Raw genomic sequence first — 26,804 nt, 5'->3', positions numbered from 1 at the left:
TCTATTCTTACAAATGTGTGCAGAGAAAGGCACCTAGATCAGATGGTTTCACTTTGGCTTCTTCAGGGGTTTTGGGAAATTATAAAAGTTGATCTAAAGGAAGCATTTGAAGAATTCTATGATAGTGACATTATTATGTAGGGACCAATGGAACTTTTGTGGCTTTGATCCCTACGAACCTTGAAGTGGCCCATTCCAAAGACTTCAGAGCAATCAATTTGGTTGGAGGTTTCTACAAAATAATTTCCAAGATCCTGTTCATAAGGTTTAAGGACATGTTGCCTTCCATCATCTCCCAATCTCAAGGGCCATTTGTACAAGGAAGGCAAATTATTGACAAAATATTGGTGGCCAATGAATGTGTACAAGACACAAAGAGAAGGGGGAAGAAAGGTTTGATGTGTAAGCTAGAGTGCTAGACCTAGAAGAAGCCTATGATATGGTAGATTGGTCTTTTTGGGATTTGGCCTTAGAGAGGTGGCTTTGGTGAGAAATGGAAGAAATGTGTAATGGGGTGCCTAAAATCATGCCAGTACTTGATTATGGTGAAGGGGACTTAGATAAGGGGACCCCCCTTTTACCTTTTCCCTTCACCAGTATTAGTAATGTTTTTAGTAGAAGATCTCTAGAGCGGATAGACTAGAGTTGGTATTTGGGTGGAGGATAGGGAAGGAGAATGCTATTTCTCACATTTGGAGTTCATTGACAATATCCTATGTTTTTGTGAAGATAGAAGTGTGGAAGGAGCAGAATCTACATTGCTTTATCAGGTGTTTTTAAGGATTGCCAAATTTAAGAATTGCTGTATAGTGGGAGTCAACACTGAAGAGACAATAGTGGGAAGATATGTTAATGGATAGGTGTGCGAGGGGAGAGTGTCCTGTGAAATACCTAGATTTACCTTTGGGAGGAAAATCCTTAAGCCTACAACTTTTAGAATCCAAACGTGGATAGATTCTGAAGCTTCAATTGGAAAATGAACTATATTTCTTTGCGGGGGTAGTATTACTTTGACAACTCTATCGTTGTTAATCTACCTGTTTGTTTCCTGTAAGTATTTAAAATCCTGATCATGGTTGTGAGAAGATTATGAGGGATTTTCTTTGGGAGCCTGGGAAATTCCAAATAGCAAAGACAAAAGGATAGGAGATTAGTAAGTGTAAGACAGTCTCACAATTCACTTTGCAAAGGACACATATTAGGAGAGATGCACTAATTCAGAATTTTCTTTTGAAGATTATACCAAGTGATGATTTTCTCATGTACCACCTCCTAGATCACATTTCTTTTGGGGGCTGGTTCCACGGGGAACATGGTGTAAAATATGTTGAGGTAGGCAGTGAATGATATCCTACAACTGACCAGATGACATTGCAAATCTGTAAACCATTCTTGTTACAAATTAATAGAACTCCTTGATTGTTACTAATAATAAAATAATGTGGATGTGCACGACTTGTAATTTGTCCTTCGTTTCTTATGACTATCATGTACTGTATAAAATGCTTTTTTTCAATGGAGTAGCTATAAGACAAAGGAGGTTTAATGTGATGAACGTTGCATTGATTACAAACTATATCCCCCCAGTATTCATAAAAAAACTATGTCCCCCAGTAAACACATAGAGACATAAATAGCAGTGTTAATAATGGTATGAGGCGATTACTAGTCATTTGTGGCCTCTCTATCTCTAGTCAATGCAATGGCTAATTGGTATTTAGTCTTTGACTAGTCAAATAATCAACAGAAAAATTTATGTTCTAAATTTAACATATTGATGCAATCTCTAAATTACTATAAACTGCAAATATCCAATAATAGAATGATATAGAACATTTAATTTATAGTTTCTGTTTTGTAAACATAAAAAAGAAAGGCCAGGTGCTAGGGAGTTAAAGCCTCTGTTTTTGAAAGAAGAGTTTGACCTTGACCATTTGATTCGCCCATTGTTTGTGCATGTGGAAATCTTGTACCAGTACAATACAAATTGTGAGAAAATTTAAAAGAACCTGGCTACTGTCTTCTTTTATCTTATGCCTTTATTTGTATTTTATACACCATCAAACAACCATATGCCATCACAATTACTTGAGTAGAATGCATATAACAAAATCAAAGCATTTATTGTATTATTTCAAATAATTAGAGATAAAATCATAAAAACAATCAAATAGGATTTTAAAGTAAGATTGTGGTTGACTACATTGACTAGTTAATGCTTTCTCATCCTAGGTGACTGTGTCATGAGTATCGACTGACTAGTTTGTGGTTTAGTCAATCTGGCCGTCAACTGACTAGTAAATGCTTTGTGGACATTGATAAATAGATAGGAAATGATTCCTTGTAGATCTCTTAAATTATTTAAACTTCATTTAGAAATTCTCTTAGTTATTCAAAAGTGGAACATTTAACATTTTGGGATATTGAAACTATATATGCAGATAGTAGTGTGGTTTCCCCTTACCCCTTTTCCTTTTGGTGGTAGAGGTTCTGAGTAGATTGATTTCTAGGTCTAGCCAGTTGCATCTCTTTAAAGGATGGGAGGTGGAAACACTGGGAAGGAATAGTGTGGTGGTATCCCATCTCCAGTTTGTAGATGACATCTTGATCTTTTGTGAGGGGGAAAATACTAATGGGGTAGAAGTCTTGAAGCTAGTGGGTTAGCCTCTTTGAAAGAATGTCTAACTTAAGAAACAATGGGAATAAGAGTGCGGTGGTGGGTATAAATGTTATCGAAGAGGAGTTGTGTTCATTTGTGGAGATCTTGGGGTGTGAGAGAGGTGTGTGGCCTTTAAAATATTTAGGTTTACCTCTTGGTGGCAATCCGAGGTCTATCAGCTTTTGGAACCCTGTGGTGGAGAGAATTGAGAAAATGCTTGCTGGTTGGAAAAGGAATTACATCTCTTTAGGGGGGAGAATTAGTTTGATCAAATCCACCTTGGCTAACCTCCCTGTCTATTACATGCCTGTTTTTAGTATGCCTCAAGCAATTGTAAAGTGAATAGAAAAATTGAGGAGAGACTTCTTGTGGGAGCCTGGAGATAGAAGAGAAGATCATTTGGTTAGGTGGGAGAAGGTGGTCAAAAGGAAGGAGGAGGGTGGGTGGTCTGGGAAACATTAGGAAGGAAAACACTGCACTTTTAAGCAAGTGCTTGTGGTGTTTCCCCCTGGAGAATGGCAGATTGTGGCATAAAGTGGTCTCGAGCTAACAATGCTGGTATTCATGGGCTTTCTAGGAATGGCTGGGATGCTGGTATTCTGCATAGAGTTGACAATGCTACATTGCAGAAAGCAGTGCGTGGTATTCATCCTCGAGTCCTTGAGCACATCAGGTATGACTTGGTCTCTGGTTTTAGGATCAAATTTTGGGAAGATGGGTGGGTTGGGGATCTTCCCTTGAAAGTGGTATTCCCTTCATTGTATGCTCTCTCAAGCCTTGAAGATAATCCCGTTTCTAATTTCTTTGGGTCTTCTTCTTCCCCTTGGGAGGGTTGGAACTTAGGGTTTGTGAGAAACCTTAGAGAATCTGAAATTCTTGTTGTGTTTAACCTTTTGAATATCTTGGATAACTTGGTTTTTGATGAGTCTAGGGAAGATAAACGAGTGTGGAATCTCAGTCCCTTTGGATCTATCACTTGTAAATATTTTTTCTCTTCACTAGTGGCCTCTCCCCCTCCCCATCCTTTCTCTATTAAAGAAGTCTGGTGTGCCCCTGTCCCCCCAAAAGTCGGTGCTTTTTACTGGGAAGCTTATCATGAGAACATCAACATGGGTGATCTGTTGCAAAAGAAAAGGCCAAATTGGTGTTTGCTCCCAATTGGTGCATTTTGTGTAAGTTGAATGGTGAGAGTGCTATCCATCTCCTTATTTCCCGCCCTTTTGCTTGTATTTGTGATTGGTTCTGCTCTCTATTTGGTTGCAGGTAGAGCCCTCCCGTTAGTTTGGAATTGGAAGTGCATGAGAGCAGAAATTGTGTGGACTGTGTGGGAAGAAAGGAACTTGAGAATTTTTGGGGATAAAGAAAGAAACTTAAGAATTTTTGGGGATAAAGAAAGAAACAAGGAAGTAATCTTGGAGACTATTACTGTTAGAGTTGCTCATTGGGTGAGGACTTTGAAGCTTTTCTCTGATTTTTCAGTGGAGGATTTTTTCCGAAACTGGAGGTCGATTGTTTTTTCTTCTAGGAATCAAAAGGTCTTGGAGGTTTGGTCTCTCCCAAGTGAAGGCTGGATGAAACTTAACTTTGATGGAAGTAGTTTTGGTAATGCATGTCACTCCAGAATTGGATTAATTTGGGATGGGAATGGGATCATTTGTGGCTTGTTTTTGGGGCCTATTGGGCAGGATGACTCTGTGAGAGCTGAGCTCTTGGCGGCTATTGTTGCGGTGCAAAAGGCCAAGGAAATGGGGATTGCAAGATTAATAGAAGGAGATTCTAAAATAGTCATTGGATGGCTTAAAAAAAGAGAAGGGGTATTATGGCAATTCAGAAATGATCTCAGACGGTTGAAGCTGCTGTCAAGACATATGCAAGTCCAGTTAAGATGGGTGAGGAGGTCTGCTAATGGTTTGGTGGATGGCTTGTCTAAACAAGGGGTGAATAGACATCATTTGTTTTGGGCTCAATGTTAGCTGGGTAGTGGGGCTCCCTGCTGTCTTGGGTGGTATCTCTAACAACTTCTTGTTGTACTATTCTCTTTTTAAGTTCTAATAATTCTCTTTAAGTTGCTGATAAAAAAAGTAGTGTGGTTTCTCTAAATTGATCTCTTGGCCAACTTAAACCAATTAAGAATGTTCTCTAGCAGATTATATTAGTAATTAGTTTTTTAAACTTCTAAAACCTCCTAAATCCATTCTATGAATGATTTGTCTCAAAAAATGGACCCACTATCAAATTAAGGGGCCACTTATTTAATAATAATGACTGAATTGAAAATTGCTTTTTCTTTAGTCGATTTAAATTGCCATATAATAAAATATGTGTGGGCATAGGTTTTGAGACCACATGATCACTATGTAAGTACTATTTGACCTATTGTGCAGGTATTGGGAATCTTGTCATTCTTGAATATTGTTTTGACAGAGAGAAAATTCATAAGGTTTAATTTGAAAGCAGTAGCCTTGGGAATCTGTGGCCTAAAAAGGGGTGGGAGGGCTTTTTAGAGATCAAGAGGGTTATGTGGTTGCAATTTTCTTGGGTCCAATTTGAGTGGGAGATTCATCAAGGGCAGAACTGATGGCTGTAATTCAGGGATTGTAGAGAGCTATTGGAATGAATAAGAAGAAAAATAAAACAGCAGTAAAAAGAATTTAATCAAAGAATATTAGGAAGAAAATAAGAGAATATGCAGAACAAGAGGAAGAAGAAGAAGAAGCTAGGGGAAGAGTGGAGGAGATGAGAGTTCGATGATCTCTCTCTAGTCCCCTAATTACTTTTATTAATTCTAATGAATGTATGGTATAATTACAGCGATAGCCTTAGTGGGGCGACCAGCTCATAGACATAAAAGAAAGCTTAACAGGTCCATATAATCAAGGCCCATTAACACAAAAGCATGGTTTGCAATATCTGAAATATCCCCTTTTGCTAGGTGTCGATATGGTATTTTTTGGCAATCTTTTTTTCCCAAATATGTCTGATACTCTGATATTTTACCGGTATGCCAATGATATTGCAAACCACTGATGTTTAAGGTTTAAAATTTTAGAATACTATTAAAAACTTTTTGATATCCTGTCCGTTGGCTTGCTGTATTTGGAATTGGTTTACTGCCCTCTTTGGATGCAGGTGGGCTCCTACTAGCTTGGGTAGATTGTTTGATGTTTCCTTGATCAGGTGCTCAAAGAAAAAAGGATGGTTAATGTGGAAGTGCACAAGGGATTTATCAAAAAAAATTGTGGAAGTGCACTAGGGCTGTAGTGTCATGGACCTTGTGGGAGGAAAGGAACACAAGAATATTTGAAGAAAAAGAAAGGAGCGTAGAGGTGTTGACAGAAAACATTACTATAAGAGTAGCACAATGGGTGAGGACGGTGGAATTGTTTGTAGATTTTACACTGATTGACATACTCAATAATTGGTTGGGGGGGGGGTAGTTGCAACTTCTTCCAAAAAACCAAAATGTATTAGGAGTGGACAGCACCAGGTAGAGGTAGGTGGAAGTTAAACTTTGATGGTAGCAGTGTAGGCAATCCCAGGCCATCTGGAGATGGGGGAGTAATTAGGTATGGGAGTGGAAATATTCTTGCAATGTATTCATGTACGATAGGTGAAAGGGATTCAGTAACGGCAGAAATGAAAACAACAACTGTTGGAGTGCAAAAAGCTAGGGAGTTGGGAGCACAAAGTCTGATTGTGGAAGGTGATTCTAAAGTGGTAATTGGTTGGTTGTTAGATGGGATGAAGACAGCTGGGTGTTTCAGAAATGAAAGTAGGTGTTTTAAATGGTTCTCAAAGGATATGCAGATTGAGGTTCATTGGGTACAAAGATCAGTCAATAGCCTGACTGGTGGTTTGGCCAAGCAGGGAGTTAATAGACAACAATTTTTTTGGGCTATGCTGTAGCCGTTGTAAAATACTAGGGATGCTACTTGGGCGGGCCCAACCTGAGCCCAAACCGGCCCAGCCCGAAATTTTACATTGGTTGGGCTTGGATTTTCGGTTCTTAGGCTTTTTTATTTTTCGGGCCAGGCCTGGGCCTAGAACTTAGGTAGCTCGAGTCTGGCCCGAGCCCGACCCAACTATATAAATTCATACATACATATGTGTATATGTGAATTTTTGCATACATATTTACATATATACATATATGTTTTACCAAAAGAAATACATATATGTATATATATTTGCATAAATGCATACATACATGTATAATTTTAGAGTGGGTTCATCGGGTTTGGGCCTTAAGCCCAAATTTCAGGGTTGGGCTTGGGTTGACCATAAACTTGGCCCGACCTGCCCGACTTGTATCCCTATAAATACAAGGGATGGGTGGGATAGCAGAGGATAATTGATTTCTATTTGTTTTTTCTAATTAATGATTGTATCTCTTTTCTTGTTGCAAATAAAAAAAATCAACATATTTTTCTTAAAAATATCTTCTTATAAGAACAATGGGGAGTTGGTAGCTGTGTAATTCATAATTGGCTTACTATTTTGCTATGATTCACTTACTAAGTCACCATAATTCTAAAGAAAAAGTAACATGCATATAGCTAGAAAAGAGTATTCTCAAACTAACCAAAAATTATAGTAACAAAAAAGACAAAAGTCAAAATGGCAAGTAATTGACATATTTAATGATGAGAAGATAGCTAAAAAACCTAAAAGGGAGACAGAGAGTAAGATATCTATTCTCTCAATTTTCTCTTATTTGACTTATATAGTTCTGTTCTTATGGTTCTTTGAGCCTTAAATGTGCAATTATGTATTTTGTAATGATTCCTTGAAGGTTTATCAACTAATTACATGTCTCTAGAAATCTTTTTAAAATTTTTAGACTTTCCAAATATCTTAGCGAATTGAGTGAAGTATCTCTAAAATTTTCCATCTCTACATGGTGAAATGTCCATTGATATCAAAATTAAGAATCATGCATAAAAGATAACTAATAATAAAGGACAAGTAATAAAAGATAGTTTAGGACCCATTTGGCCCAATATTTCTATACTCCTGCTCAAGCTGATTATAGATGCCAATCATACCTAGCTTGTTTACATAATGTTGTAGCTTTGCCTTAGGAACTACCTTTGTCAAGGCATCTGCTAATTGTTCTTCAAAGGCAATAAATGGCAGACACACTCCCCTTGATGCTACTTTCTTTCATATGAAACGTCTATCTACGTCAATATGCTTTGTTTTGTTATGCTCGATTGGATTTTGAGCAATGTTGATAGCTGCTTGATTATCACAGTATAACATCATTGGCTTTCATAGGCAATGCCCGATTCCTCTAGGAGAGATCTAAACCACAAAAGCTTTGATACACCATGGGCCATAACCCTGTACTCTGCCTCATTTGATGATCTAGCCACTACAGATTGCTTCTTACTCCTCCAAGAAACAATGTTACTTGCAATTAGTATACAATAATAAGAAGTAGATCTCCTATTATCAATGCAACCCAACCAATTTGCATCTATGTGTTTCTAGGAGGATGCATAAATTGATTGGTCACGCTTACAATATAAGAGATATCGGGTTGTGTCATGCAAAGATATAATAACTTCCCAAGAAGTCTTTGAAACACTTCCCTATCTGCCAATAATTCACCGTCATTGGTTGAAAGCTTGTGGTTCAGATTTGTAGGTGATGATGTAGGTTTAGCTTCAAGTTTACTAGTTTTAGAAAGAAAGTCAAGGGCATACTTTTGTTGGGAAAGAATATACCTTTTTTGGACCGAGCAACTTCTATTCCCAAGTAATATTTCAACCCCCCCCCCCCCCTCCAAAGTCCTTAATCTCAACCTTAGTATTAAGGAACCACTTGAGGCTTTGAGCTTCTTGTAAACATTTCCAGAAACAACAATATCATCAACATAATCAATGTGAAAAGTAGGGGTGTACAATCGGTCGGTTCGGTTTGGTTAGAATTGAGGACCTAATTGACTATTCGGTTTGACCATTTTCTCCAATCGAACCAAACCAAACTAGAGTTCAGAATTGAACCGACTCTAACCGAATTAGGTTTGGTTTGGTTCGGTTTTTTGTTCGTTTGGGCCCTAATTCCACATAAATGACAAACATTGATCAACAACTAATAAATAATGTATAATTAATAAGTGTTATTAATTAAAAGCTAAAATGGCCCCAAAACCCAATGGTTTTAATTAATTGACTATTATTATTAATTGAAAGTTAGATTATCCCAAAGCCCAATGGTTTTAATTAATTTGCTATTATTAATTAAAAGCTATGCCCAAAGCCCTATGACAAATGGGGAATTGACGAATTGGGCATTTTTCAAAAAAAAAAAAAATTAATGAACAATTAATGATTAGTCTAGGTTTTAATTAACAATTATTAATTAATAGTTATTCACAAACAATTAAAGCCCATTGGGAAATTGTTAAATTGGTCATTGGGAAATATAATAATTAATTAGCATAAAGTATTAAATAGATCACATTAAATATTTAATATGCTTCATTAAATAAACACTAATTCGGTTTTCGGTTCAGTTCAGTTGAAAATCTCAACCAAACCGAACCGAAACAAAAAGCCGATTTTTTTTTTAAAACAAAACCGAACCGAACTGATATTCGAATTAACCAAACCGAACTTGCTTACTTGGTTTGGTTTTCGGTTGATTGAACACCCCTAGTGAAAAGTCACCAAAGAATCTCTCCTCTTAATAGAGGGTAAGTAAAAAAACTAACAATAGTAGCACGAGACTTCTCAAACCATGCTCTAGGGGATTGTTTAAGTCCATAAAGAGACTTCTTTAATTTGCAAACCTTTCCCTGCATTTCCTTACCATGCATGCCAAGAGGAAGAAGCATATAAACTTCTTCATGTAGATCCTCATTTAAGAGAGCATTCTTAACGTCAAACTAATTGGGGGCCCAGTCAAAACTAGCTACCAAGGACAAGAGAATCCTAATGGAAGCCATCTTATCTATTGGAGTAAAGGGCTCCAAGTAGTCTATGCCATATTTGAGTATACCCCTTGGCCACCAAGTGAGCCTTAAATCTCTCAATAGTACCAGCAGCATGGTACTTAATAGTATAAACCCACTTACAACCAATTGGTTCCTTCCCTTCTAGCAAGTCGACAATCTCCTAGGTATTGTTTTTGTGCAATGTTTCTATCTCAATTGTCATAACGTCCTTCCATTCTGGTTTAGACAAGATTTTTGATACAGATTTAGGGATGGGTTGAGAAGAAACAAAGGCTAGAAAGCAATAATAGGATGGAGAAATCAAGCTATAAGAGAGCTTGGAGATATTGTGAGTTGCACATTTACTTTTACCTTCTCTTATAGCATTGAGTAGGTCAAGGTCTGGAAAGGTGTAAGATGGGGCTGGAGTAATGGATGCTTATTTTGTCATCCTTCAGTAATTGGTGGTGCAAGAGGCTGAATTGATGATATGGGAACAACTTATTCATGCCTGTGTCTTTGCCTTTGGTACCACCTCTAAATGATGTAAGGAGTAATAAACGATGCTTTAAAAGGTGTGCCTAGGTGCACAGGTGAGGCACATTTTATGGTATGCGCCTTGCACTTCAGCCAAGTTGTGCAGCTTTTGAAAATCTATGCTTTTTTTTTCTATTTTTTTGTGCTTTTTTTTTGAAAACCCCATATTTGCAATGTTGCTCATTGATTTATCCTAATACATGATATTTTTAAAAGACACTTAAAAGTTATAAATCCTTTTCTTTTATAGGGATTACAATTTAAAAATTTAAGACCCTGATATGGACTTGTTTAGGCTTGCCTCGAGGGACTTGGTACAAAGGCGGCTTGTAGAATTTGGAATGCATAATGTTTAACATCACATTAGCTATTTGAAGTAATCCATTTGTAAAAGAATAAAGAGATTTAAGAGTTTACATAATTGATATGTTCTATATGTTATGCTTGATTTTATTTTTAAATTTTCATTTAAATATGTTACATGTTATGTTTATGTATTTTAATTTGAGGTAATAGGTTTTTTTAAAAACATTTATTTTTTAATTAATAATGTGCTTTACTATTTTCAATATTTTGCATTTTTTAAAATTTTTTGGCATTTTTGTATCTTGCTTCAAAAAAGGCATGGGCCTCACGTCTCAGGCGCAAAATGTGCTTTAATATGTATTTTGCATTTAATAATGTGCTTTATTTTTAAATTTTCATTTAAATATGTTTTTCATGTAATGTTTATATATTTTAATTTGTGGTATATTTTTTAATTAATAATGTGCTTTACTATTTTTCAATTCAATATTTTGCATTTTTTAAAAAGAATTTGGCATTTTTTTTGCATTTATTCACCTTGCTTAAAAAAGGAACGCGCCTCATCTTGTGCCTTGCGCCTTTGGCGGAAAATGCCCCTTGCACTTTTTTTTGCACCTTGCGCTTTTAAAACACTGGTAATGAAGGTAGGAGGAGTAAGAGGAGGAGGTGGAGCAAGAATAGAAGGTGAAGACTCAACAAGAGTAGTAGAAGAGTGATTAGGGGACTAAACTAAGGTGGGAGTAAGAAGAGGGAGATCAAATAATTCAATGGAATGCTCCCCCTTAGGGGGAAGACTATAGAAAGGAACAGAGTTTGCAAAAATGACAACCATAGAAGAAAACCGAGTTTCATTGACAGAATTATAACAATAGCCCTTCTTTGTGGATTCATAACCCAAGAAAATGCATTTATGGGCTGTAGGTTTGAATTTATGCCTTTGAGATCCAAGGATGTGGACATAGTAACTACACCCAAAGACATGAAGAGGAAGAGAGAAAGATCACCACTATGAAAAAGGAGGCTGAAGAGAGACTTGAAACCCAAAACCTAGTAAGGCATATGATTGATTAGATAGGTGGCAGTACATCCCCCCAAAACATCATTGGAACTTGGGATATGAAGAGAATGCTCTAGGTGACTCTAACAATATGATGGTTTTTCCTTTTTGTACTCCGTTTTGTTGTAGAGTATAAGTATAGGAACTAGGTAAGAACAAATTCATGAAAATGTTGCACAATTTTTGGAATTTCATCATGAGAATGTATTAGATAAATCCAAGTATATTTGTAAAAATTGTCAATAAATAGTATGAAATACATATGGCCACCTAATGCAATAAATGATATGGCCCCCACACATTAGAATGAATAGTATGAAGAGGAAAAGATCTTTTGTTACTTAATGGATATGGATTTCTATAATGCTAGGAGAGTTCACATGACTCACAATGAAGACTAAACAAGCTTATTCCTTTTAAACTATTTTGGAAACAAATTCCTCAAAGTAGAAAAAGAAAGATGACCCAAACAAAGATTACATGACATGATTTGATTATCCAATTCTAATGAAATAGACTTCAAAGCAAATTGTTGAGGTTGTACTAAGCTATTTTCAGGCACATTTAGCAAGTATATCCCATTCGCCTCATGGCCAAGGTTCAAAATTTCGATACCTTACGCCCTGTATTGGGCGTATCCTATCATATCAGTGGCTTAACAATACACCCCTACAGGGGTCGTATTAGGGTCTGACCTGATTTAGGGGGTAGACCATCCTTAAACCGACCCCTCTGAACCAGTTTCAAAGAAAAAAAAGGAGAGAGAGCTTCAATACAGGCCAATACACTCCTACCGGCATATTGACCTGTATTGATATTTTGAACCTTGCTCATGGCCACTTTCAATATTCTTCCTAGACTTTAGGTCCTAAAAAACATAATAAATGGAAAAGAAAGTTATGATGCAATTCAAGGATTTTGTTAAGTTATTAATAGAAAGAAGATTAGTGTTAAGCTTGGAAACATGAAGGATAGAAGATGGGGTAAGGGAGTCTGAGGTCCTGATGTTTCCCTTGCCAGAAATAGGGGTAAGAGAACCATCAACAAGGGATATTGTCGCGACCTAACAGAAGTTGGTAAGAGTTAAAAAGGTTAGATATGTTGGTCATATGATTATAAGCACTGGAAGCTTTAGTTGTTGATGGACCATTTGGGAGGAAAGAAATGATAGAATATTTGAAAGTAAAGAAAAATGCAAGGAAGCTTTAGTTGAAACAATAACATTGAGGGTGGCACATTGGGTAAAAAGCTTGAAGCTGTTTTCAGCTTTTAAGGTCGAAGACTTTTTCAGGGTTTGGGGACTTATTGCTGCTTCATCATCTACAAGACGGCAGTTTTTTGAGACTTGGTCCCCTCCAAAAGATGGTTGGAAGAAGCTGAACTTTGATGGGAGTTGTGTGGGTAACCCAGGCCCTTCAGGTATTGGAGGGGCCATTAGAGATGAAAATGGATTTATTATTGCTCTGTACTCCAGTCCTGTGGAGGAGGGTGATGTGGCAAGGGCAGAGTTTCTAGCTGCAGCATATGGGGTTGAGAAGGTTAAAGAGTTGGGGATTAATAGAGTGATCATCGAGGGAGACTCGAAAACTGTGATAAAATGGTTGCAGAAAGGGGAAGGGGTGACATGGCAGTTGAAGAATGATTTCAGAAGATTTAAATGGATGTCAAGGAACATGTCAATCCAGGTGGGATGGGTTAGGAGATCTGCCAACAGTTTGACAGATAGCTTAGCAAAGCAAGGGGTTCAAAGAACATATATGTTTTGGGCACATTTGTAATTCTGTTCTGGGTCAGCTTACTAAGCTGATTTCTTTTGCAACTTCTTGTTGTATCCTAAAGCATTTTAATTAATGAAATTCTTTCAAAGTTATTGATCAATAAAAAGGGGTTCTATGATTATCTGAAATAGTTGCATGATTTGCAAAGGTGTGAATACTTGTGTGGGCAATGGTGGATGAAGAGGCATTACCTGAAGAGTTGGAAGCTGCAACTACGGATTCCATATGATCAATAAGTCCATATTTCTAAAGTTTTTCTTTTACAATTGCAAGTTACTCTATATCTGATTTCTCATCACAAGATCCTTTTCACCCTTTGGTATAGTAGCCACATTAGCATTCCCACTCTTCCCAGTCATTTTACTATTATTGTTGTTCCTAAATCTTACCAATAAAAGTTGTGGATGTAACTTCCAGAAAGTGTTCTTTGTATGCTTGGTCTTCATACACTATTCACATACCTCTTTCTTCTCATTGGCCCCCTTGGACTTCACCCCAGCATGCGAAGTGATCAATAGGTGGCCCTTGCAACTGTACTTGCTACCTATTCTCTTCACTACTAACCATTACAGATGCCTGAGATAGTGTCACCTCATCCTTTGTCAATATATCTATCTAATAATGTCATATTCAGGGTTGTGTCCAATAAGAAACTCAAAGACCTTGTTCCTCTCTACCTGCTTTCTATAAGTCTCAATATCTTTCATCCTTTTTCACACAATAGTTTCCTTCGCATCAATCTCCTGCTAAAGGGACTTCAACATAGAATAATACACAGCTATAGCCTATAGTTTTTCTCCCCCTTTCTTAGACCATTCACATCTTTCTTCAACTTGTAGGCTCTGGCCACATTCTATTTTCGAGAGCAAGTTTCTGTTACGTTGTCCCAGATTTCCTTAGTTGAATCCATCCACAACTAGTGCCGACTGATATGAGGTTGCATAGTGTAAACTAACCAACCAATAACACTATGATTTTCATGCATCCATTTCTCATAGGTGGAATCAGTATCCGTTGGATTCTTATTACTACCTGTAAGATAGCCCAACTTCCCTCTATTGCAAACATGAACCCACAGATTGTGAATAAGCAAGGTAGTTGGTTCCATTCAGCTTAATTGTAGTCACAGCATTTAGTTAAGTATCTAAAGACCTTGCTGGATCAACTCTAGACTCTGGTTATTTCATCACTACTCCAAACTGCTCCATTAATTTAACCTCTTAAACAATCTTTTGGAAACACAAACTGATTAAAGTAATCCAACACTACAGGTTTCCAGGCAGCAAAACACAAGAAACTAGAATTTTCACCAACCCTGCAATTTGGGAGAAGAGGAGAAAAGACAGCCACTTCTACCAGCCTTGTCAGAATCCTTCTTTACCTGAATCAATCTCCAAGAGCCAAACACTAAGCTGGATCAACCTCCTTGACCTTTAAGTTGATTCCTTCTCTAGCCAGCTAGAGTTCTTAGGCTGAATCTCCGATTACCTTCTTGGGCTTCAGGATAGGTTCTATATGTTTCCAAAAACCTCTACCAACCAGTCTTCAATCATCCAAAAACATTCAGCAATCCAACTCTCCATACACATCCAATGGAAGGGTTGTGTATGGGATTAAGAGAAAAAGCAAAAAGGTTGGGGTTGCTCTGATAAAAAGAAGAAAAACAGAAAGCAGAAAAAAGTATTTAATCAAAGAATAGTAAGAAGAAAATAAGAAAATATGCAGAACAAGAGGAAGAATAAAGTAAGAGAAGAAGGGAGAAAGAGATGAGAGTTTGATGATCTCTCTCCAGTCCCCTAATTAGTTTTCTTAACTCTAATGAATGAATGTATAATTACAAAAATACCCTTAATAAGGTGGTCAGCTCATAAACACATAAAATAAAGGTTAACAGGCCTGTATAATCAAAGAATATGAACAAACTACTTGTTGGATGTGACTCAAAGGTGGTAATTGGTTGGCTGCAGATAGTGAGAGAGTATTTTGGTCCTGTAGAAATGAACTCAAGAAATTAAGATGCACAAGTGTTTGGAACATACAAGTGAAAAGCAAATAGTTTGGCTGATGCATTATCCAAACAAAGGGTATCAAGAAATCGATTTTTTTTTGGGCTCAATTGTAATATACACTTTATGGGAAGAGATAGTAATGACCATGACCAATGAGCCTTGTAAATCTTTGTTATTTATATTTAATAAAATCGATTGTTAACTATAAAGAAACGGATATTTGATATATACTGGTGAAAATGAAGTTCTTGGTGAGAGGATGGCTGCTGAATAATGAAGAAGCTATGTGGACTTAACAGAGATGAAATTAAAAGCATTAAATGGATGACAAGGAGCATGACAGTTTCAGTACAATGTATACAGAGGTCAGCCAATTCAATGGTTGACTGATTAGCAAAAGAAGGGGTTACGAGGAATCATTTGTTTTGGGCCAAGTTGTAATCTGCATGATTGGAGAGAGGTGTAGGTCTATGTAAAATCTGAATGTACAATTGGATGGTTAGTTGAGGCTGACGTTCCTTCTGCTACTCATGTACTCTTTAATTCCTAGTAATCAATAATATTTTTACTGTTGCTGATAGAAAATGAGTTTTTTGTTTCCCTAATTGTTTTGCTTTATCAGTATTTTTGTATAGTTGAAATCGTTCCATTCCTATTGCAGGTAAACCTGAAGTATCAACTGTCACTTACAAAGTGGGTGAATGCATGCAAGAACTGAAAAAATTATGGAAGGAGTTTGAGTCATCCCAAGAAAATAAAACTGATGACAGCTCTCATAATGGTCCAACTCTGGAAATTCGAATACCGGCAGAATATGTTACTGCCACAAATCGCCAAGTAAGCACAAATTATGAAGTTTATATATCCAAGGGATCTTAGACTGATCATTAGAGTGATTGATTGTTTCATGTGGTTTATACCTTTGCTTGCTTAGGCTTTTAGTTGTTGCTGTTCTGTTTTTGCCCAGTTAATTAAGGGCATTGTGTCCTTAACAATTTATGCACATCCTTATGTCATGATATGGATGATCTTCAAATATTGCTAACCTGGCAGAAGAATTTATTTAAAATTTCCAATCAGTTGACTAATTGATAAGTAATTTAGGACTGCTTAAAACATGTTTGACAAGATGGCTGATAATAGTGTTTAGGCAATACTTGTACAAAATCTAGGGCTGCTAAAAGTTTATAGCTTATAAATTAGTTGTATATGTCTTGTCAATACTCGTATCATAGAGTACTGGTTTATAGACTGAAAGAATAAGGAGGATGCAAACTCATTTTTGTTCTTTCTTGGCTGAACTTGAGTCTTAATAACTAGTATGAATTAATTTTTTTTTTTTGACTTAAAACTCTTTGCAAGAAGATCAATCTCCCTGAATGCAAATCTATATTTCTAGGGTACTGAGCTTATTTGCTTAACCCAAGAAATGACCAAAAGTTAGTCTCCTACTACTTCCAATTCTCTAACTTCTAATTGTACTGCTAGTCTCAAGCCTTGTAAAAATGCCATACTTTCTGCCTGAACTGATTCTCCATAACCAATTGGTCCTGAGAACAGAGCCACAACTTCTCCTTGATGATTTCTAAAGACTCCCCATACTTGCCCCCCCCGGATTGACAAAAGAGCTGCTATCAATGTTCAGCTTCCTTTTATTTGGCTCCAGATGTTTCCATTCCATCTTGACAATTTCTTTATGTGTATCTTTTTGTGCAACTTCCCTCCAATTCCTTATCATGTCATTTGTAGAGACATCTTTGAAGATTTCCATTGTTTTTACCCAATGTGCATATATGACTCTTATGGTTTCAATCACTTTCTCTTTGGATTTACTCTTCTCATTGAAAATCCTTTGATTTCTTTCTTCCGAAATGGTCCATACCAAATCTGTTCTTGTTGCCCTCCACAAACATCTTCCCTTTTTTTTTTTCTGTTGCCTCAAGAAGTCGGAGTTGAACAATCTAACCACATCCTATTGGAGAGCCCATTTGCAACCAAAGAGTGAACAGAAGTATTCCCAAATACAAGACACTAAAGAGCAGGAGATTACCAAATGAGGAAGGGTCTCACCATTAGCCATACAAAGGATACACACATGAAGAGAGTGGCATTTATTTGGTCTTCTTTTTTGTAGCATGTCGCGGGTGTTAATCGTTTCAAGGAACACTTCCCAACAAAGAGTTTGCACTTTAGGGGGGATTGGGTTGCACCAAATTTCTTTCATCAGAAAAATCTCTCATAGGTTCTGAGCAGATAAGAAGGTTAAAAAAGGAAGCACAAGAGAGGCCATTAGGGGAGGGAGACTAAACTCTACTGTCCAAGGAGTTTGATCCTAGAAGAACCATTTCCAAGTTTGGAAGTGGGAGAATTAGGGAGTCACATTCATTGACCCTCAAACCCCTTCTGAAACCAAAGTTCCCATTTAAACCAAGTTCTGACGACAAGCCAAACTTGGAAATCAGCCTTATAGTTTGACAAGTGGACTATCTTCCCAAAATAAGACTTTGTTCCCACATCCCACATCAAAATGAATGAAATTAAGAAAGGTTGGCAATACCTCAAAAATTGCTTTCCACGGAAAGTTTGAAGCTACATGAGGTGCTAGTTTTGCATCCCAACCATTGTTGCTACATTGTTAATGCTTCCAATTAGTGGTGATCATTCTTGGCCCAACCTGGAAACCTAGCCTGACCCATCCTACAAATTTTTGGGCCTGGGCCAAGGTTTTTGTGTTCCCACATCAAGCCTGAAAAATTTTGGGCCGGGCTTGGGCCCAACACTTTAACCCCAACCCGGGCCCAACCTAGCCCGTAATATAATATAACATATATTTATATATTATAACATTATATTATATATATATATATAAGATATAAAGATGTTTATTATTTTGTAAAAGATATAAAAAAATTTAAGTTTTAACATATAAATAAATATTAATTAGTTGACACGTCAATATCTGTGAACACTTAGCCAACTCAAGTATGTAAGTTGTCCTCCTAGACAAGGCCTTATATAGATGAAGATGAGGCCTTCATTCTCATTGCCTAAGTTATAAAAATGTTTATTATTTTTATAAGATATAAAAAATTTAAGTTTTAACATATAAATAAATATTAATTAGTTGACACATGTCAATATCTGTGAACACTTGAGCCAACTCAAGTATGTAAATTGTCCTCCTAGAACAAGGCCTTGTATAGATGAAGATGAGGCCTTGATTCTCATTGCCTAAGCAATGTGGGAATTGGAAAAACACTCAATGGTAGCACTCACTATTTAGTGTTGTTCCAAGTCCCGCATTGCTCAAGAATGGGAATGAAGGCCTTGTCTTCATCTATAAAAGGGTAGGTAAGACAAGCCAAACCAAACCAACTATAAGAATTAAATGAGGCCCATGCCTATTTATGTGCATAGGCCCAAAGCTTAGCACCTTAGCCAAGCCCAATTTACCTTGGGCTTGTGCCATATTTTTTGCATATATTACATTTTATTTTATTTAATTTAAAATAAAAAATTGAAATGATTAAAGTTTTATTATTGGATGTCATAGGCCTAGAAAAGCTCGTAAGCATAGCTCGGGCCTGTATAGGGCTGGGCTTGGGCTTGCAAACTAGGACCGGGGTGCGAGCCAGGCCAGGCCTGGGCCTAGGTTAAAGCATTTATCATTAGTGCTAAATCTGGCTCGGCCCATGACACCCCTACTTCCAATGACCCTATGCCACAACCTATCTCCATTTGGGGAAAATGCCCAAAACCACTTTCCTAGAAGAGTTGTATTCCTCATAATCAGATTCCCTATGTCTAGTCCTCCTTGTTCCTTAGATGTACACACCTGTTCCCGTTTTATTGGATGATCTTTCTTTTCATCTCCTGGCTCCCACAAGAAGTCCTCATTATTTTTTCTAGTTGTCTTGCTATTTTTTTCGGAATTCTACAGGTGGACAAGTAATAGGTAGGCAAGTTGGCTAGAGTGGATCTGATCAAGGTGATTCCCCCCCATTAGAGATGTAGCTCATTTTCCACATGGCTAACTTTTTAGCAAATCTTTCTACAATTGGTTTCCAAAAGTTATCTATTCTCGGGTTTTCGCCCAGAGGCATATCAAGAAAATCTAGGGGCTAACATTTTACCTCACAACTTAGTATTCCCACCAATAGCCAGTTGTCTTCCTCTCCCATGTTGGCTCCTACCACATAACTCTTTTCCCAATTGACTTTTAAATTTGAAATCCTTTGGAAATGATTGACTAAAGATTTTAATTTCTTAAACTGAGCTCAGTATAGTCCTCACAAAAAATGGTTATATCATCTAAAAATTGCAAGTGAGTCACAACAACCTCGTTTCTATCTATCCTCTAACCTCTAAACTGGTCTTCTAGGTCAACCTAATAATCAACTTGCTTAACACCTAAGCCACAAGGGTGAATAGGAAGTAGTGTTAGGCGAGGCACTCCCAAAATGCCCTGAGGCGTATGCTAGAGGCGCTGACACCTCTAACTTTTTTCATGAGGCGTGCTAGAGGCGTACACCTCATGTGCCTCATGCACATCTTATATAAAAAGATAGAAAAAAAAAGAAAAAATAAAAAAAGGAAAGGAAAGGGAAAGAAAGGGAAGGGAAAGAAAAACAAAATCAAAAAAAGAGAAAAGGAAAGAAAAGAAAAGGGAAGGGAAAAAAAGATAAGGGGAAAGAAAGTGGTTTGTCCCCTGTCCCTTCGGCTGGGGGTCACTCGCCTCCACTTCGACAAGACCGCCTCCCCTTTCAACTAATGTTATACATCTTTATTCTTCTTAATATAAAAGATTTTTATTAAAAATAAAGAAAAAATGAGATCTCCCCTTCCTCCCCTTCCTCCTTTTAACCCCCCTCTTCTTAAGGAGGCTTACTCCTCCTTGTGTTCAGGAGGCTTACACCTCTTGCATTCTAAACTACGTCTCACGCCTCTAGGTAGTGGAACGCGTCGTGTCATGCCTCCGCGTTTTAAAACATTGATAGAAAGGAGAAATGGGATCTCCTTCCCTTAGACCTCTTTTAGGTGGGAAAAAATCTTTAGCTACTCCACTGATTAGTATTGAGAAATGTGCCGAACTAGTACATCCTTTGATCCACTTTCACCATTTCTCTTCTAGGCCAGTTTTTTCCAACAATCTCAAAAGAAAGGACCAATTAACTATTATCATAGGCTTTCTCTAGATCCAATTTGTAGATTAAACCTTCTTCTACTTGCTTTTGCTTTTCTGCCATACACTCATTTTCCACAATAATGTGGTTAATTATTTGTCTCCCTTCTATAAAGGCTCATTGATTTTGGGATATTACCAAAGGCAGAATACTCTTAAATCTTCCAGCCAGGACTTAAACAATGATTTTGTACAAGCTACACACAAGGCTTAGGGCCTATAATCCTTTGGAGTTTTGACTTCTTCCTTATTAGGCACTTGGGCAAGAAAGGTTGCATGTGCTCCTAGTGAAATTTCCCCCATATTATTGATAAAAAAATTTTCCCCCATATTGTGGAATTCAATAAAACCTCCATCAAATCAAATTTTATGATTTTCCAGTAGCCTTGATAGAAAGCCATATTGTGGAATTCATAATGTTTAACATAACATTTTTTTGATAAGTAATGTTTAACATCACATTAATGCAATTGGGGAAAAATAAGGAGATTAAGAGTTTACATGCTTGAATATGTTTAATATGTTATGTATTTTAATTTGAGATAATAGGTTTTTTAAGCATTTATTTTAAAATTTAAGTTTATACTTTTAATTAATATTGTGTTTAATATTTTAGTATTTTGTGCTGAGGGTTTTTGCTGTTATTGGATTGATTTCTCCCTTGATATCTTTATTTCTTTTTTTTCGTTTAATTAGTTAGCCGGGACCACAACTTATTTGTTAGAAGTTATTAGAGTAGCAGTTTTGTTTCTTTTTAGGTTGTGAGCACTGGCCACCCGATTAAGGGAATTTTTGTCTTTGTACACACTTTTTATTTAAAGCATAAAGTTATGAAACCATGAAAATTTGGGAGTTGCTCCAAATATGAAAAATTTGGCAGCACAATAGGTACAATGAAAATTTTACAAATTATTCATGACACATCATAAAATTATGAAACCATTTTCATTGTGCTTCAAATATGATTCAGGTCAAGTATAAGTGATCCCATTCAGAAAAATTCACATTTGAAAGTGTATGAGTCACTAAAATCAAATCTATATTATTTTTTTTTAATTTTCTTGGTATAAAATCAATAAAATATAGCAGATGAATTCGTCAGGCCTGCAACCTGCTCCAAAATAACCCTAAAATCAAAATGGGCTGCAGGTTGACTGTTCGACTACTGATGTCATCGATATGATGGTGATGTCCGTGGTGCTCCAGGAAGTGTGCAATCAATCTGCTCTAATATTTCAGAATAGAGGTTTAGAGTAAATCCATTGATTTTATTTTTCTAAACAGCAACTTATGCAACCAAATTCACACTTTTACATCTCACTTCAAGTCTTTTTCCCTATTCATTTCTACATTTATAGGGATAGTATATCTAGTGCTAAACTATAATCATAAGAAAATGGAAACCCTAATTGGATCTCACACCCTCATTGGACATACTTAAGGCCATGCTATATAATTCCAGTGTTCCCTATACAGACTTGCACCTCCAAGAAAGAGAAAAGCATGGTGTATTCTTCTAGCTACTAATACCTTAGCATTTTGAGAGTTGTTGCTAATGTCTAAAGGAATTAGTGTGATTCCTATTAGTGCGCTATTTGCAACTTTAACTCAATGATAGGAGGTGTTTTAAAGCTGATATTCTCCTTGGAATTCTTGCCCATAACAGATCTAAGTATGAGAAATTTTGTAATAAAAATAAAATGAATTACAGAGACCTTGGGTTTAAAGGTTATAAAATTTGTTCTTTTTGTTTGTTGTTCAACCAACAGTACTGGACTAGTAAATGTTCTTCCGAATATCTCTATTCTGAGTACTAATTTAATGTTCTTCCAAATATGTTGTAGAGTCTAACATATATATATTCAAATGTCTACTTTATATACTAATTTGGTTTTATATGTGCAGGTTAGAGGTGGCCAATTATGGGGGACAGATATTTACACAGATGATTCGGATCTTGTTGCTGGTAAGCAATTTTATGCAGAAGAATATAGAATATTTGGATGGTCTATAGGTTGCAAACTTGATAGCCTGCATTCTACTGATGGATCCAATATTGATCTTTTATGTGTGTTTGTCAGTTCTTATGCACACAGGATACTGTCGCCCAACAGCGTGCCCTCCTCCATCTGCCATTCATGAGTTACGGGCAACCATTCGAGTGCTACCGCCACAAGATTGTAAGTTCACAGATTTAAGTGCATCTCATAGTCTGTTTCCTACTTATTGAATTGAGGAAATGGTTTATTTGTGGGATTTATTCCTTGAAATTCCATAATTGGTAATTGCATTTAATTTTTATCGATATAGATTGTAGATCTATGTAGTGCAAATTTTTCATCATTTCTTTCTCTAGAAAAAATGCTAATTCCATGCATGTAAACCCGGTCCTGTTTTGTCATTTGGAAGTTTAAACCCTACATTGCAAGGGGTTTTCTACAACATGGATTGTTGACAATGGCAGATCATACCATGCATCGGTGCACATTGATCACAAATTATATTATTTATTGGATTCATTTCCATTAGTAGTTTTCGAAGGCAAAAACTTCAGAGCATAGTTGTCAAGGTTATACAACACCTAGGTGACAAGGTGTCCATTGGAGGATCACCTCATTTTAAGTGACTTTCTACTTTTTACTATTAGACAGTGTATTGTCTTAGCTCCAATCAGATTGATGTATAAATACATTTATTGTAAATGAATAAAAGTACATTATTGTTTTATGTTGATATTGGTATGTTTCTGTGAAATTACCCATTAAACTGGACACTTGTGAGACTCGTGTTAGCTTAGAATGTTCTTTGCCGTTGGATAGACTTAGGGAGTTTATTCTGCCAAGGTTGACACTGATGTGCAAAATATGTTTATGATATGTATATAGTAATGTTTTATGAAAATGCTTGCAAAAAGGTTTTAATTCTCGACATCCGAGTAGAGAGTGTTACATTGCACCTTGCAAGCTTGCAGGCAGGGGTGAGGTCCTTCTCTGTCGGGTGTTGTTTGATCATTATGGGCCGAGAGGTTAAGTGTAAGAGACCATTAAGGGCTGATTACCTAATGGGCTTTATCTAAGTCCATTATCCTTGGGTCTTCATAGGATGACTAAATTCAAGGATCATTTAAGTGTATGTTGGGCCCATATTGATCCCATAGTGATTTGCTCAAGGGTTCATTGCGTTTAGTAGTGAATTTGGCCAAGCTTTTTCGTAGAGACTAGGCCAAACTTATGTGGATTTATGTAAGGTCTTTGTGGGGTCCCACGCCATATAAATCAGGCCTAAGTTGGCCATGCAATACCCTTGGGTCGTGAGCCTTATAGCTGATGGGCCTGAGGCCTATAATTGATATGATTAATTAAGCTGGCACATGATAAGGAGGAATTTGGAGAGTCATCGGGAATCTCTGGTCCAAGGGACAAAGTTCAAAGCCACCCCAAGTGGGACAACCGAAGGTGGTGCCTCTTGTCTTGGCCACCAAGGAGGAAGCTGGAGAGTCATTGGAGGGGGCTGGTGTGGACCATCTAATTTTTAGGAGCTTTAATGGTCACAATTTGACCTTTGTGGTTATGCCTGCTTGTGGTGAAGTTCAAATTTTAAATTTTGAAAATATGGTGGAGACTTTGACTTTAGACCGTCTCAAGCTAGTGACTAAGGATTGTTTGAAAGAACTCTATGTGGTGCCTAATCCCATTGGGGAGAGAGACATTTGGCAAGGAGACAACCCAAGAGACATGAGATTGAAAGAAGGGGGCTTCTTGGTTTCAGGAAAAGAGGTTTAACTTTTTGGTGTCTCAATTAGCAGGTTGAATCAGAAAACCGCAGAGCAACCGCTCTCTTCTGGGAACCCAAATGGGCAAAGGCCGAAGGTAGCTAGTAAACCCAAAGGACTAGTCCACAGTCTGGATGCAAGTAGCCCGTTTCTCTTTGGTTTAAACTAGTTAAGCCATCTGTGTAAGAGAACTATTGTGAGCTCTATTTTTTTTTTTTGACATTTCCTAGAAACCATGCTTCTAAAGAAGGGGTTTCAGGAAAAGAGGTTTGACTTTTTGGTGTCTCAATTAGCAGGTTGAATCAGAAAATCCCAGAGCAACCGCTCTCTTCTAGGAACCCAAATGGGCAAAGGCCGAAGGCAGCTAGTAAACCCAAAGGACTAGTCCACAGTCTGGATGCAAGTAGCCCATTTCTCTTTGGTTTAAACTAGTTAAGCCATCTTATAGGTTTGGGAATTTCTCTATCTTGGTGGTGTTTGAGTTCTTAACAGGGAAATTTGTCAAGTTGCAAATGTCTATGGTCCAATGGAAGATGGGCAAAGAGGTGATTTCTAGGGGCAGTTGGTGGAGGCTAGAGGCTCACTTGGGTGCTTGGGCCCTAGGGAGAATTTTAATGTGTATTTATCCATTGAAGAAAAGAACATGAGAGGGTGCATAACTAGGGCAATAAGTATGTTTGTGTAGTTTATCAACAGTTTTGAGTTGATCGACCTTCCTCTAGTTGGGGGCCCAATGTACTTGGACAATAATTAAGTTTCTCCAACGTTGGTGAGACTGGACAAGTTCTTAATCTCTATAGGTTGGAATGAATGGTTTCCTGCTTCTATGCAGTTGGTTCTTCCTAAACCAATGTTTGACCATAGTCCACTCCAGTTTATTTGTGTTGAGCAAGAGAGAACCAAGGCTCCTTTCACACTTGAAAATGCTTGGTTTGAAGAGGAAGGATTCCTTTCCCTTATAGTTTCTACTTGGGAAAATATTCAGATTGAAGGCTCTAGCTCTTCATTCTTGCAAAAAAGATTGAGTGTAGTAAAAGAAAAGCTGAAAATTTGGAATTTGGAAAATAGGCTAATCTCTAAGACCAAGAAGAAATCTTGTCTAAGTGTGATTGAGGAAGTAGATAGAGCGGAAAAGTTAGGGCCTATCTTGAACGAAGAGAGATTGAAAAGAAGCTAGGTGAAGGCCACTTTCAATAGGCTGGCTTATAAAGATGAGATTAGATGGGGCAGGGGCAAAAGTTAATTGGTTAAAGGTGGGAGATAGGAAAACCATTTTTTTTTCCATAGAATGGCCAATGCCCGAAGCAAGGTCAACACAATTTGTAAGTTAGAGCATGAGGGTGTGCTAGGGGAAACTTTTACTAAAATTAAATCAATTGCAACTTCTTTCTGGAAAAACTTGTCCGAGGAGCCTTGGGCGGCCCCTCCCCTCTAATACCCCCTTCAAACAAATTACTGAGGAGCAAAAATCTTTCTTAGGATTGGATGGTTTGACAAATCTTTTCTTTGTTGAATGTTGGGATTTCACCAAGCAAGATGTGTTGAATGTCTTCTAGGATTTTCATAGAAATGCTTCGCTCCAAGAACCCCCGTTTTTGCTAATGTTGTTCATTCATTCATCCTAATAAAATATCTTCTTAAAAGGCAATTAAAATTATAAAATCATCTTTTTGTGGAAGGATTAAGAATTTAAGACCCTAACATGGACTTATTTGGGCTTGCCTCGAGGGGCTTGGTACAAACAAGACTTGTAGAATTAGGAATGCAATATGTCTTACATCGCATTAGCTATTTGAAGTAATGCACTTGAGGAAATAAAAAGATTGTGGGTTTTACATGCTTGAAAATGTTTTTTTATGTTTGATTTTTTTTTTTTAAATTTTCATCTGAATACGCTTTACATGTTATATTTATGTATTTTAATTTTAGATAATAGGTTTTTTAAAGCATTTATTTTAAATTTTAAGTTTATTTTTTTTAATATAATGTTTAATATTTTTTATGAATCTTTTTGAATTTTTCACAATTTTTTTAATTCTTTTACCTTTTTTTTTGCATTTTTGCACCTTGCTTCAAAAAGGTTTGTGCCTTGCCTCGCGCCTTGGGCACAATTTCCCCTTTGCACTTTTTTTTTTTTTTTTGCGCCTTGTGGCTAGCTTGAGGATCAAACTTCAAGCAATATATGGATTTGGTTTTTTACAAGTTATCCCAGAACTATGCCCTATTCACCCCTTGCCTAACCATTGCATCAGTTAGCACATCTGCATTTCTTTATGCCCAACTAAAACTTGCATTCATTTCAGTTTCCAATTTTCTCCACTCCTTCAAGTAGCTCCAAAATTTTCTTGGGCCTTATTTTATGTTGTAGCCATTACACCACAACCTCTGTTCCCCCTCCATTACTAGGTTCTGCAAACTTAATGTCCTTGCCATTCATAAACCTTGCAGTTCTGTTATCAACTCAGCCCTGATTGAGTTTTCTTCCTCCATTGGTCTAGAGAATATTGTGAAGCAATGTTTTAAAATGTGGCATGATGTGAGGATTCCACTACCCGGAGGAGGAT

The 26,804-nt window shown here is 37.0% G+C and overlaps 1 protein-coding gene across 1 annotated transcript in view; it reads left to right on the top strand.

Moving 5' to 3' along the window:
- LOC104608276 (zinc finger CCCH domain protein) overlaps positions 1 to 26,804 on the top strand; it is a 60,158-nt gene that overhangs the window by 9,570 nt on the left and 23,784 nt on the right. The window contains exons 4-6 of the mRNA XM_010274209.3: positions 15,948 to 16,123; positions 22,374 to 22,434; positions 22,550 to 22,648. Of these exons, the coding sequence (XP_010272511.1) occupies positions 15,948 to 16,123; positions 22,374 to 22,434; positions 22,550 to 22,648 (336 nt within the window). The remainder of the gene's footprint in view (positions 1 to 15,947; positions 16,124 to 22,373; positions 22,435 to 22,549; positions 22,649 to 26,804) is intronic.

The sequence above is a fragment of the Nelumbo nucifera genome, chromosome 1, assembly GCF_055504915.1.
Source record: "Nelumbo nucifera cultivar China Antique chromosome 1, China Antique-T2T, whole genome shotgun sequence".
NCBI classification, from domain to species: Eukaryota; Viridiplantae; Streptophyta; class Magnoliopsida; order Proteales; family Nelumbonaceae; genus Nelumbo; species Nelumbo nucifera.
Note: the sequence above shows the minus strand (reverse complement) of the source record. Positions and strands in the feature narration are given on the sequence as shown.